The sequence below is a fragment of the Mercenaria mercenaria genome, chromosome 3, assembly GCF_021730395.1.
Source record: "Mercenaria mercenaria strain notata chromosome 3, MADL_Memer_1, whole genome shotgun sequence".
NCBI classification, from domain to species: Eukaryota; Metazoa; Mollusca; class Bivalvia; order Venerida; family Veneridae; genus Mercenaria; species Mercenaria mercenaria.
This window is the reverse complement of record NC_069363.1, coordinates 68589972-68602581: the sequence shown is the minus strand read 5'-3', so window position 1 is coordinate 68602581 and position 12610 is coordinate 68589972. Positions and strand designations below refer to the sequence as shown.

At 38.0% G+C, this 12610-nt stretch overlaps 1 protein-coding gene across 2 annotated transcripts in view; it reads right to left on the bottom strand.

Moving 5' to 3' along the window:
- The window catches only part of LOC123524465 (L-threonine 3-dehydrogenase, mitochondrial-like), a 69096-nt gene that overhangs the window by 40607 nt on the left and 15879 nt on the right, over positions 1–12610 (bottom strand). For both annotated transcript variants that reach the window (XM_045302676.1, XM_045302675.1), the window contains exons 3-5: positions 4606–4648; positions 4179–4249; positions 3491–3706 (exon numbers count right to left, since the gene is read on the bottom strand). In XM_045302676.1, the coding sequence (XP_045158611.1) occupies positions 3491–3706; positions 4179–4249; positions 4606–4648 (330 nt within the window). The remainder of the gene's footprint in view (positions 1–3490; positions 3707–4178; positions 4250–4605; positions 4649–12610) is intronic.

Sequence of the window (12610 nt, the reverse complement as noted above, 5' to 3'; positions counted from 1 at the left end):
AAATTTCTTCCATGATATGTAATCTAAAGAGTGAAAGTAAAACAGAGAACTTTTACCGCATGTAACTCAATATTTTAAAGATGTATAACTCTACCCCTTCTGTTTAAGTAGTAAATTCACTTTGAACAGCAAGAAATTGCTTATCAAATTAATTTTTTTCTATTTTTGTACAATAAATCAATTATAAGTCTTGAAAGAAATAAAAACTTACTAGAAAAAAGGAAAATAAGGAAAAAAAATTGGTCCCAGTAAGGCTTGAACCTACGCCCCCCCCCCCCCCCCGAGAATTGCAGTAAAAGTAGGTTTATGGTAGGAATTGAATACTCTTCAAAAAGAAGTACTCTATTACCCTTCTAATACCTAAGCTAAAGGAAGTTAAAAATATGTTTGTACCTACAGAATACTCGTACCACACTAAAAAGTACGTACTTAGAGATTACTCGTACCACACTCAAAAGTACCATAAATGTTTGTACCCAGAGAATACTCGTACCACACTCAAAAGTACCATAAATGTTTGTACCGAGAGATAAATCGTACCACACTCAAAAGTACCATAAATGTTTGTACCTAGAGATTACTCGTACCACACTCAAAAGTACCATAAATGTTTGTACTTAGAGAATACTCGTACCACACTCAAAAGTACCATAAATGTTTGTACCGAGAGATTTATCGTACCACACTCAAAAGTACCATAAGTGTTTGTACCGAGAGAATACTCGTACCACACTCAAAAGTACCATAAATGTTTGTACCTAGAGATTACTCGTACCACACTCAAAAGTACCATAAATGTTTGTACCTAGAGAATACTCTTACCACACTCAAAAGTACCATAAATGTTTGTATCTAGCGAAGACTCGTACCACACTCAAAAGTACGTACCTAGAGAATACTTGTACCATACTCAAAAGTACCATAACTGTTTGTACCGAGAGAATACTTGTACCACACTCAAAAGTACCCCAAATGTTTGTACCGAGAGAATACTTGTACGACACTCAAAAGTACCATAAAGTAAAAAACAGATAATCCTGATGTAACATCAAGGCAAAACGCGTTATAGGATCCATCAACGCGTCTGCTTTAGAAGCGACACCAACTGCAAGGAAGCTGCACCTTCTAATAGAACTTTGAATCTTAAACAAAGTACCAAGCAGCAGTTTTTAGACAGATATGTGGGCCTTTTCCACGATACTCGAGTACAGTTTTGCAAGTACAGCTTGCTAGCCAGCCGGCGGAACCACTAAACACAATTTGTGTTGGTATAATCATTATTCTATCAGGAAAACAAAAAACAATCTCCATAATAAAATACATACATATGATCGCACTATAGTTAATGCGTAGTTGTCGTAAGTTCTTATTACCATCAAGTAAAACTCTGTTTTCCATAAACAGAATTGCTTATAGTAAAGCAATAAAAGATGTAAAAACTTAAATGCAAAATGATAAATGATCATCACTGGTAATGACAGGAACATAATAAAAAAACAAGAACATTTTGAAAAACATATGTTTATAGTCAAACTAAATGTGTTTAATGTGTATACACTCTACCAAAAAGGGGCTTATTGTAAAAGAAAATGGCCAGAAATTGTGAGTAGTTGAAGTAAAACCATCAATTTTGGTTCATGAAAGGACACTTATAGCATGCAGAGACGTGTCATATCTACAGGAGAAAAGGCCAAATTTGTAAAAAAAAAAAATAAAGACATGTATTTGTAAACATTGCACTAGAGTCCAAACCCTTCATAAAACTTTTTTGGTCTTTATAGTTATTCGACTATAAATGCAAGATTGCTGAAGAATAGTTTTGCGCTACAGCACTGTCAAATTTATTTTGTGAAATATGTGAAATATAAAGCAAACATCCACTTACCGGTCAAAAATTTCTTTAGCACAAGTCCGTTCGGCTGAAAATACGGCTATTTTTGTTACTGCTCAACAATACGGTAACTTAATCCTTACAGTATACCACCGTAAGTCCTCCTAGGAATAATATAGACTAACCTGCTTACAAAAAAAGTACATTTGTTGTCACTACAATGTTTTTGATAATAAACATTTTATCCAAAACACTTATCCCTTAAAAACATCTCTTTATTCTATATGCTCAAAATTTGTGTTGTGAGGTGTTTAAGTATTTTACACCAGTATGTTTTCAATGGCATTGCTGCATTGCAACTGCATGTTGAATATAGACGGATTATAAAGCACAAACATTGCATTGGCGATTTGTACAAGCATTTTTGTAATAAAGTAATTTAGACAATACCTACAGTTAAGACCCAGTTTTATAGTAACTTAAATCGATTCATACTGGAACTATACGATAATTCAGACCAAAGCTATCATAATAAAAATATATGACACGATATAAACCCTATTATGATAATGTTTGCCAATGCATTAAATGTGCACGTTATAAGAATCACCCGAATATTACTTGTATTGTATTACTGCCAGGTATACGTTATTAATTAGCTCGAATTTACATATACTAACTCCAGTTCATACTTGAAATGAAATTTTGAGATAAGATACTAACTCGAAATTTCGATTTAGTATATTGCATTTTCATCCGCAAAATCCGACATTGCATATGTGCCAGGCGCATGCACTTTATTAACTCAAAACTCCGAATTACTTACTCAAAATTTTGAGTTACTGTAAGCTGAAATTTAGAATAACATACATCTGGCACCAATGCTCTCCCGTAGAATAGGGGCCTTTTCAGGCAAGTCATATTATTCATTTCATTTAAAATATTTTAAAATTACCATGTCAATGTGAAATGTGTTTTCACTAAGGCTATGCAATAGATATAGGTTACTAGTTTTGTATCGGGAAATATGCACGAGTTCTTCAGCGGAAATATTGCGCGACTTTAGGAGCGCAATATTCTTCCGCTGAAGAACGAGTGCATATTTTCCGATGCAAAGATAATAACCTTTTTATTACATACGCATCTACACGTATAAATATAATGTAAATATCATTAATTTGTTCAATAGCCTGAATAAGATTGACAATACTGAACAAAATAGAAAAAAATAGTGCAGCAACACACACTGAATTACGTCACGCACCCGATATGAAATTCAGGCGTCAGTGTATGGAAAAATATTGACGTTTCCGGTACCAATGTAACTTAACGGGGAATAGAAATGAGTATGTAATAAATCAGTAAACTAAATGTCAACCAACTCCACAGACAAAAATTTGAGGCAAAAAATGTGCCCGAATAAATCACGCTTTTACATTGTCCTACGTCACCAGGCATACTGTTATACACTCTGGATGGCATCATACTGAATAAAGGTATATATATGAAATAAAGGTTGAAATAAATAGAAATATGAAAAAAACTCTTCCTTTTTAATGGAACATTTATTATTATTTTTTTGAAACGACGAAGGAAGCTGCCGTAACGAACTTTGATTACAGTTAGACTTCTCCGCGACCTTGTTAATTTGGCACCTACCTATAGTACTCGGCACAAACAACTTCAACCTGTACTGATTTGAGATCTCCAGTATATTGTGTAGTCCCTCTATATTGACCCTCATAGCTAGTGGGACATTTTGTTCGCCTATGGCACTGAGAAGAGCACTGAAGTGTACAATCCAGTCTACCCGATAGTTGACAACAATTTCCTGCAGGTTCTTGAAGTCCAGAATATCTGCATAGACGTATGGTCCTGTTAAAAGATGAATATGTAAATGTCCAACGGGTCATTTGCATTGTCATTACATACACAAATGTATAATCTGTCATTGTCATAGATAGTTTTGCTTGTTCACACCTACACAACTTATTTCATATGGCGACTTTCAATATGTATTTGTGGTGAGAAAGATCCCGGTACACCATCGTGCATTATTTCAGACACTGTCGGGTACCTGGCCAGCTGGATGTATTCCTCACATGAAAAAATTCTACATCCTAAATGAGGTTCTGAACAAAAATCAATGCGATTCGAATTCAGCATCCTTAACCGACCGGGCACTGAGAACACGTCATCATAGAATGTGTTAGCACTGATTATTTATGGTATTCCAAATTACACTTACACCTACCAACATTACTGTGCGGACGTTTATGAAATGCACCAAATCTTGAATGCCTGTTGATACTGGCCTAATTCAAAATACGTACTTCTGTTTTCTTACCTGTTTCAAGAATTTCATCTGGTGCTTTGATTATGTCAGACATAAGTACGTTGTATCTGCCATATCTAGCTCTGAAATTATAATGTGAGACATGAGTACGCTCTATCGGCCGTACACGGTCTGACAGAAGTAAACTATACCTTCAGTACCTAAGGTTAGATTTGAAATGATATTGTTGGACATAAATACGTTATATCTGTAATACCTAGTTCTGAAATGAATGTCAGACTATGTCTGTCGTACCTGACTCTGAAGTGATAATGTCGGACCGATTACGTTATATCTGCCATACCTATATAGCTAACATTTTATAACACAAGATTGAAACTTATAAAACATACCTGTCCAGACGTTCGATCACCTCGAGAAATATCCACGGATTTATTTAAAATCCTAAAACATAATACAGTTTTGCTATTGATTTTACCTTAGTATCTTTGCAAGTCCTTGGCCTAACTGTCCCAAGCTTCCTGAAATAATAAACTCGTTTAAGGTTAGCATTACATCACAACACAACATAGTTTTAGTAAACGAACAGCATTTTGACAAACAACTTATCTGTCCAATACATGTTTTACTGTTCTATCCCATAGAATTGGATACTTAAAATAATCTAAAGGAGTTGTCCCCGTTTAAAATGTATGCTATTTGTAAAGAAATAAATGTAAACAATTGTCAAAAACGATGTTTTACCTAGTTATGTTAAGGCTAAACACTGGTACGTTGTTGCAAATGCATTCAAACGAAGACATGTAACAGCTTTTTAAAAATGGTGAGTTTTTAAAGGCGCTGAACTGTCCAGAAGTGCGGCCCCTTCATGCAGTCCCTTTCCGGAATTCAATACATATGATATTATGAGTAAATTGACTATGGTTTTGTAGAATAATATACATGTTTATATGCTGTTTAATTTCCATGTTAAACAATGCTTTCTTTCTATGATTTGTTGATGTTCGAAACATGGACCTAACTCTTAAGGCATCGCCACAGTCACAACTCAATAGCAGTTAATATTTTCAGGCCGAGTATTTTTCTCTTGAAAATTGCACTAAAGCCTTAACAGTTGGTCAAATTATCATCAACATAGAAGCATATGATGATTTAATAGTACACATGCCGCTTGTAAAATGTTTGAATCTCATTTTGACCGAAAGTTTACCCCAAAATATTGAAATCTAACGGGCAGTCAAACTCCATTATTACACATATTACAAAGACAAAATTTAGTTCGTTCTGAAGTACAATATGTATACTACAAAATCTTACGGAATTTTTGTCGAAATTGTTCCTGGTTATTGCATTACACACAAAAAAGACAACCCCATGTAAATTTAATTTAAGGTAGCAGGTTACACTTAGATTCGAAAATTTTGGGCACAGACAGTCTTACATGTAAAGAGTCGCAATTTTGCACTTCCCTCATGAACTTAAACAGGGTGGCCATTTTATAAATTGCGTGCATGTTTTGTGCTTTTAATTAATGGCAAGATCAGGATTCTCATACAAGAATAAAGAAAGTTATGAAAACGAAAGTTTTACACCATCCATTAAAAATAGCATGCCAAAATCATCAATTTTGCACCTTCTGAACAGCCTGCAATGATCCCGCTGCAAGAACCATGCCCAATTTTATTGCATTTCTCAATTTAATAGTCCTTTCTGAACTTCTGGATATGACCGTTTTTTTCACAAAATAGCGAAAATGTTCCTGAGTATCAATCAACAAGCACAGAACCCTTCCGTGATTTGAATTTTTCCGCGAAAAGGTGTCTCATTGATTCATACAAAGCTAGCAGCAGTCAGTTTTACAACTGACATCAGAATTTTACATGTATCGGCTGTATAAATTTTCTAAAGAATTAACAATCATTATCCCTCACCTTAATTTACAGACATTCAAAATCACGAAGTTCTAATTACTACAAAATTGACGGGGGCCAAAATTCGAAGTGTACCCTGCTACCTTAAAATGTTGTTTGTGCATGCATTACTGACCACAGCTAGCCAGATAAACCAGTACGCATCGATTGTTCATCGCAACACTATACTAACTCTATTGATTTATATAGGGAGATAAGATAGTTTTTCATTGAACAGTCAACCTGTAATATCACCTATCTATCTATCTATCTATCTATCTATCTATCTATCTATTTATACTGCCACGCCCTCTTTCCGAGTATTACGTGCAGATCTGAATTGTTCCAAGGTAGGGACCTGCACAACCTCGGCTGAAAGAGAGTTCCATAGAACTATAGTAGTTGGAAAGAAGGAGAATTTGTAATAATTACAGTGTGTAATGATCTGCTTGTAAGACAAGGGGTGCATGTGTCTTGTGAAGCGGGAAGGGGGTATAACATAAGGGGGCATGGGCACTGCAACCAGTCCATTTACAATTTTGTAGAACATTAATAGCTTGGCATCTGATCTTCTGTGTTCAAGCGAACGCCACCCCAGTTTATCTAACATTTGGGAGACACTGCTGTATGTGGAGTAATCGTTTGAAACCCATCGCGCGGCCCTGCGCTGAACCATTTCAATTTTATGGATGTTTTGTTTGGTATATGGACTCCAAACAGAGCTGGAGTATTCAAGTTGGGGTCTGACTAGAGTTTTATAAGCAAACTCTCTTACTTTTGGGTTTTTAGTGGGGGATATTCCTTTTTAGGAAGTTAAGAGTTTGACTTGATTTGGAGGTGACCTGATTAACATATTTGTTCTAGTTAAGCTCTGAGGGGATAGTCACCTGTTTATATACCTGTAAATTATGTGTGAACAGATAAAACAAATTGGATAAATTGATGGTGTTTGGATTTTTGTGTATAATTCAGTAACCATGTAAAATTTCAAAATAAATTCCCTAAGACTTTGTTCTTCACGTGGCTGTAATTATTTTTTACATGTATTGAATATATATTGAGTTTGACTGCATGTAAAATTGCAAAATTTTGTCATTTTGGCCAGAGAAAAATATCGAATAAAGGCATAATACAGGTAGTGAAATCCACGTCCTTTTACTTGCATATGTTCGCATAGATATTAAGAACATAATCATGACAAAATCATTGACTTTATTGTTACCACTTAGTCATCTTTTATTTTTATGAAAATTTGCAATGAAATTTTTTAGTAAAATGGCCGCCACTGTGGCGATGCCTTAATTGTTTCGTTATCGGTATATCGGAGTTGTTCAAAATATTTCAATTTAATTCATTTTACAACAGTGAGGTTAAATTTAACTGCGAAACATTTTCTTATTCAATTTTACACAGATAAGCGAATTTATTACATATCTTTCAGTGTGTTTGACTGTGAAATATTTCTGTTAGTCACATTGATATGTATCAAGTACATGTATTTGGTTAAATCCATCAATGGAAAACTAAAATAAAAACAGACTTTGTTTGATTTAATTGTAAGATAATGGTTCATCTTGCATCTGGTGTTCACTGGTTGATGGTGTTCACTGGGTGAAGGTGTTCGATGAGTGATAGCTAGCTGATGGTCTGCAATGGTTGATGGTGTTCTCCATGAGTGATAGCTAGCTGATGGTGTTCACTAGGTTATGGGATGTTCACTGGGTAATAACTAGCTGATGGTGTTCGCTGGGTGAAAACTAGCTGATGGTGTTCACAGGGTGATAATTAGCTGATGGTGTTCACTAGGTGATAAATAGCTGACGATGTTGACTGGGTGATGACTAACTGATAATGTCCACTAGGTTATGGGGTGTTCACTGGGTGATAACTAGCTGATTGTTTCGCTGGGTGAAAACTAGCTGATGGTGTTCAGAGGGTTATAACTAGCTGATGGTGTTCACTAGGTGATAACTAAATGACGGTGTTGACTGGGTAATAACTAGCTGATGATGTTCACTAGGTGAAGGTGTTCGCTGGATGATAACTAGCGGATGGTGTTTACTAGGTGAAGGTGTTTGCTGGGTGATAACTAGCTGATAATGTTCACTAGGTGAAGGTGTTCGCTGGATGATAACTAGCGGATGGTGTTTACTAGGTGAAGGTGTTTGCTGGGTGATAACTAGCTGATGATGTTCACTAGGTGAAGGTGTTCGCTGGATGATAACCAGCTGATGATGTTCACTAGGTGAAGGTGTTCGCTTGGTGACAACTAGCTGATGATGTTCACTAGGTGAGAGTGTTTCCTGGGTTATAACTAGCTGATGGTGTTCATTAGGTGAAGGTGTTCGCTGGGTGATAATTAGCTGATGGTGTTCGCTGGGGGATAACTAACTGATGGTGTCCGCTAGGTGATAATTAGCTGATGGTGTTCAGCGGGTGAAGGTGTTCGTTGGGTGATAACAAGCTGTTGATATTCAAGAGGTGAAGGTATTTGCTGGGTGACAACTAGCTGATGATGTTCACTAGGTGAAGGTGTTTGCTGGGTGATAACTAGCTGATGATGCTCACTAGGTGAAGGTGTTCGCTGGGTGATAACTAGCTAATGATATTCACTAGGTGAAGGTGTTTGCTGGGTGATAACTAGCTGATGATGTTCACTAGGTGAAGGTGTTCGCTAGGTGATAACTAGCTAATGATATTCACTAGGTGAAGGTGTTTGCTGGGTGATAACTAGCTAATGATATTCACTAGGTGAAGATGTTTGCTGGGTGATAACTAGCTGATGATGTTCACTAGGTGAAGGTGTTCGCTGGGTGACAACTATCTGATGATGTTCACTAGGTGAAGGTGTTTGCTGGGTGATAACCAGCTGATGGTGTTGATTAGGTGAATGTGATCGTTGGGTGATAATTAGCTGATGGTGTTCGCTCGGGGATAACTAGCTGATGGTGTCCGCTGGGAGATGATTAGCTGATGGTGTTCACCAGGTGAAGGTGTTCGTTGGGTGATAACTAGCTGATGGTGTTCACTGGGTGAAAGTGGTCGCTGTGTGATAACTAGCTGATGGTGTTCACTAGGTTATGGGGTGTTCACTTGGTGATAACCAGCTGATGGTGTTCGCTGGGTGAAAAACTAATTGATGGTGTACACAGGGTGATAATTAGCTGAAAGTACTGGGTAATAACTAGCTGATGTTGTTGACTGGGTTATAACTAGCTGATGGTGTTGGCTGGGTAATAACTAGCTGATGGTGTTGTCTGGCTAATAACTAGCTGATGGTGTTTGCTGGCTAATAACCAGCTGATGGTGTTTGCTGGCTAATAACCAGCTGATGGTGTTGGCTTGGTAATAACTAGCTGATGGTGTTTGCTGGGTTATAACCAGCTGATGGTGTTGGCTTGCTAATAACTAGCTGATGGTGTTGGCTTGCTAATAACTAGCTGATGGTGTTGGCTTGGTAATAACTAGCTGATGGTGTTGGCTGGGTAATAACTAGCTGATGGTGTTGTCTGGCTAATAACTAGCTGATGGTGTTTGCTGGGTAATAACTAGCTGATGGTGTTTGCTGGGTTATAACCAGCTGATGGTGTTGGCTTGCTAATAACTAGCTGATGGTGTTGGCTTGCTAATAACTAGCTGATGGTGTTTGCTGGGTTATAACCAGCTGATGGTGTTGTCTGGCTAATAACTAGCTGATGGTGTTTGCTGGGTTATAACTAGCTGATGGTGTTTGCTGGGTAATAACTAGCTGATGGTGTTGTCTGGCTAATAACTAGCTGATGGTGTTTGCTGGGTAATAACTAGCTGATGGAGTTGTCTGGCTAATAACTAGCTAATGGTGTTTGCTGGGTTATAACTAGCTGATGGTGTTTGCTGGGTTATAACCAGCTGATGGTGTTTGCTGGGTTATAACCAGCTGATGGTGTTGGCTTGCTAATAACTAGCTGATGGTGTTGGCTTGGTAATAACTAGCTGATGGTGTTGGCTGGGTAATAACTAGCTGATGGTGTTGTCTGGCTAATAACTAGCTGATGGTGTTTGCTGGGTAATAACTAGCTGATGGTGTTTGCTGGGTAATAACTAGCTGATGGTGTTTGCTGGGTAATAACTAGCTGATGGTGTTTGCTGGGTAATAACTTACTGATGGTGTTTTCTGGGTTATAACTAGCTGATGGTGTTGACTGGGTTATAACTACCTGATAGTGTTGGCTGGGTAATAACTAGCTGATGGTGTTTGCTGGGTTATAACTAGCTGATGCTGTTGGCTGGTTTATAACTAGCTGATCATTTAATTTCGTGGGCATGAAATTTCTGGGTTTGGCCAAAACGGCAATTTCGTGGGGATATGAATTCGTGGATTTCAACTTTTGAACATAAAATGAGTGGGAAGTTTACTTGTTCGTTGGGATTAAATTTGGCTGGGTATTAGTAGCTTAAAGTGTTCGCTTGGTAATAACTAACTGATGGTGTTGACTGGATAATAACTAGCTGATGGTGTTTGCTTGGTAATAACTAGCTGATGGTGTTTGCTGGGTTATAACTAGCTGATGGTGTTGGTTGTCTAATAACTAGCTGATGGTGTTTGCTGGGTGATAACTAGCTGATGTTGTTTGCTGGGTTATAACTAGCTGATGGTGTTTGCTGGGTTATAACTAGCTGATGGTGTTTGCTGGGTTATAACTAGCTGATGGTGTTTGCTGGGTTATAACTAGCTGATGGTGTTTGCTGGGTAATAACTAGCTGATGGTGTTTGCTGGGTTATAACTAGCTGATGGTGTTGGTTGGCTAATAACTAGCTGATGGTGTTTCCTGGGTTATAACTAGCTAATGGTGTTTGCTGGCTAATAACTAGCTGATGGTGTTTGCTGGCTAATAACTAGCTGATGGTGTTTGCTGGGTTATAACTAGCTGATGGTGTTTGCTGGGTTATAACCAGCTGATGGTGTTGGCTTGCTAATAACTAGCTGATGGTGTTGGCTGGGTAATAACTAGCTGATGGTGTTGTCTGGGTAATAACTAGCTGATGGTGTTGGTTGGCTAATAACTAGCTGATGGTGTTTCCTGGGTGATAACTAGCTGATGGTGTTTGCTGGGTAATAACTAGCTGATGGTGTTTCCTGGGTTATAACTAGCTGATGGTGTTTGCTGGGTTATAACTAGCTGATGGTGTTTGCTGGGTTATAACCAGCTGATGGTGTTGGCTTGCTAATAACTAGCTGATGGTGTTGGCTGGGTAATAACCAGCTGATGGTGTTTGCTGGGTTATAACTAGCTGATGGTGTTGGTTGGCTAATAACTAGCTGATGTTGTTTGCTGGGTTATAACTAGCTAATGGTGTTGGCTTGCTAATAACTAGCTGATGGTGTTGGCTTGGTAATAACTAGCTGATGGTGTTGGCTGGGTAATAACTAGCTGATGGTGTTGTCTGGCTAATAACTAGCTGATGTTGTTTGCTGGGTAATAACTAGCTGATGGTGTTGGCTGGGTAATAACTAGCTGATGGTGTTGGTTGGCTAATAACTAGCTGATGTTGTTTGCTGGGTAATAACTAGCTGATGTTGTTTGCTGGGTAATAACTAGCTGATGTTGTTTGCTGGGTAATAACTAGCTGATGTTGTTTGCTGGGTTATAACTAGCTGATGGTGTTTCCTGGGTGATAACTAGCTGATGGTGTTGGTTGGCTAATAACTAGCTGATGTTGTTTGCTGGGTAATAACTAGCTGATGTTGTTTGCTGGGTAATAACTAGCTGATGTTGTTTGCTGGGTTATAACTAGCTGATGGTGTTGGTTGGCTAATAACTAGCTGATGTTGTTTGCTGGGTAATAACTAGCTGATGTTGTTTGCTGGGTAATAACTAGCTGATGGTGTTTGCTGGGTTATAACTAGCTGATGGTGTTGGTTGGCTAATAACTAGCTGATGTTGTTTGCTGGGTAATAACTAGCTGATGTTGTTTGCTGGGTAATAACTAGCTGATGGTGTTTGCTGGGTTATAACTAGCTGATGGTGTTGGTTGGCTAATAACTAGCTGATGTTGTTTGCTGGGTAATAACTAGCTGATGTTGTTTGCTGGGTAATAACTAGCTGATGTTGTTTGCTGGGTTATAACTAGCTGATGGTGTTTGCTGGGTAATAACTAGCTGATGGTGTTTGCTGGGTTATAACTAGCTGATGGTGTTGGTTGGCTAATAACTAGCTGATGTTGTTTGCTGGGTAATAACTAGCTGATGTTGTTTGCTGGGTAATAACTAGCTGATGTTGTTTGCTGGGTTATAACTAGCTGATGGTGTTTGCTGGGTTATAACTAGCTGATGCTGTTTGCTGGGTAATAACTAGCTGATGGTGTTTGATGGGTTATAACTAGCTGATGGTGTTGGTTGGCTAATAACTAGCTGATGGTGTTTCCTGGGTTATAACTAGCTGATGGTGTTTCCTGGGTTATAACTAGCTGATGGTGTTGTCTGGCTAATAACTAGCTAATGGTGTTTGCTGGCTAATAACTAGCTGATGGTTTTGGCTGGCTAATAACTAGCTGATGGTGTTTGCTGGGTAAAAACTAGATGATGGTGTTTC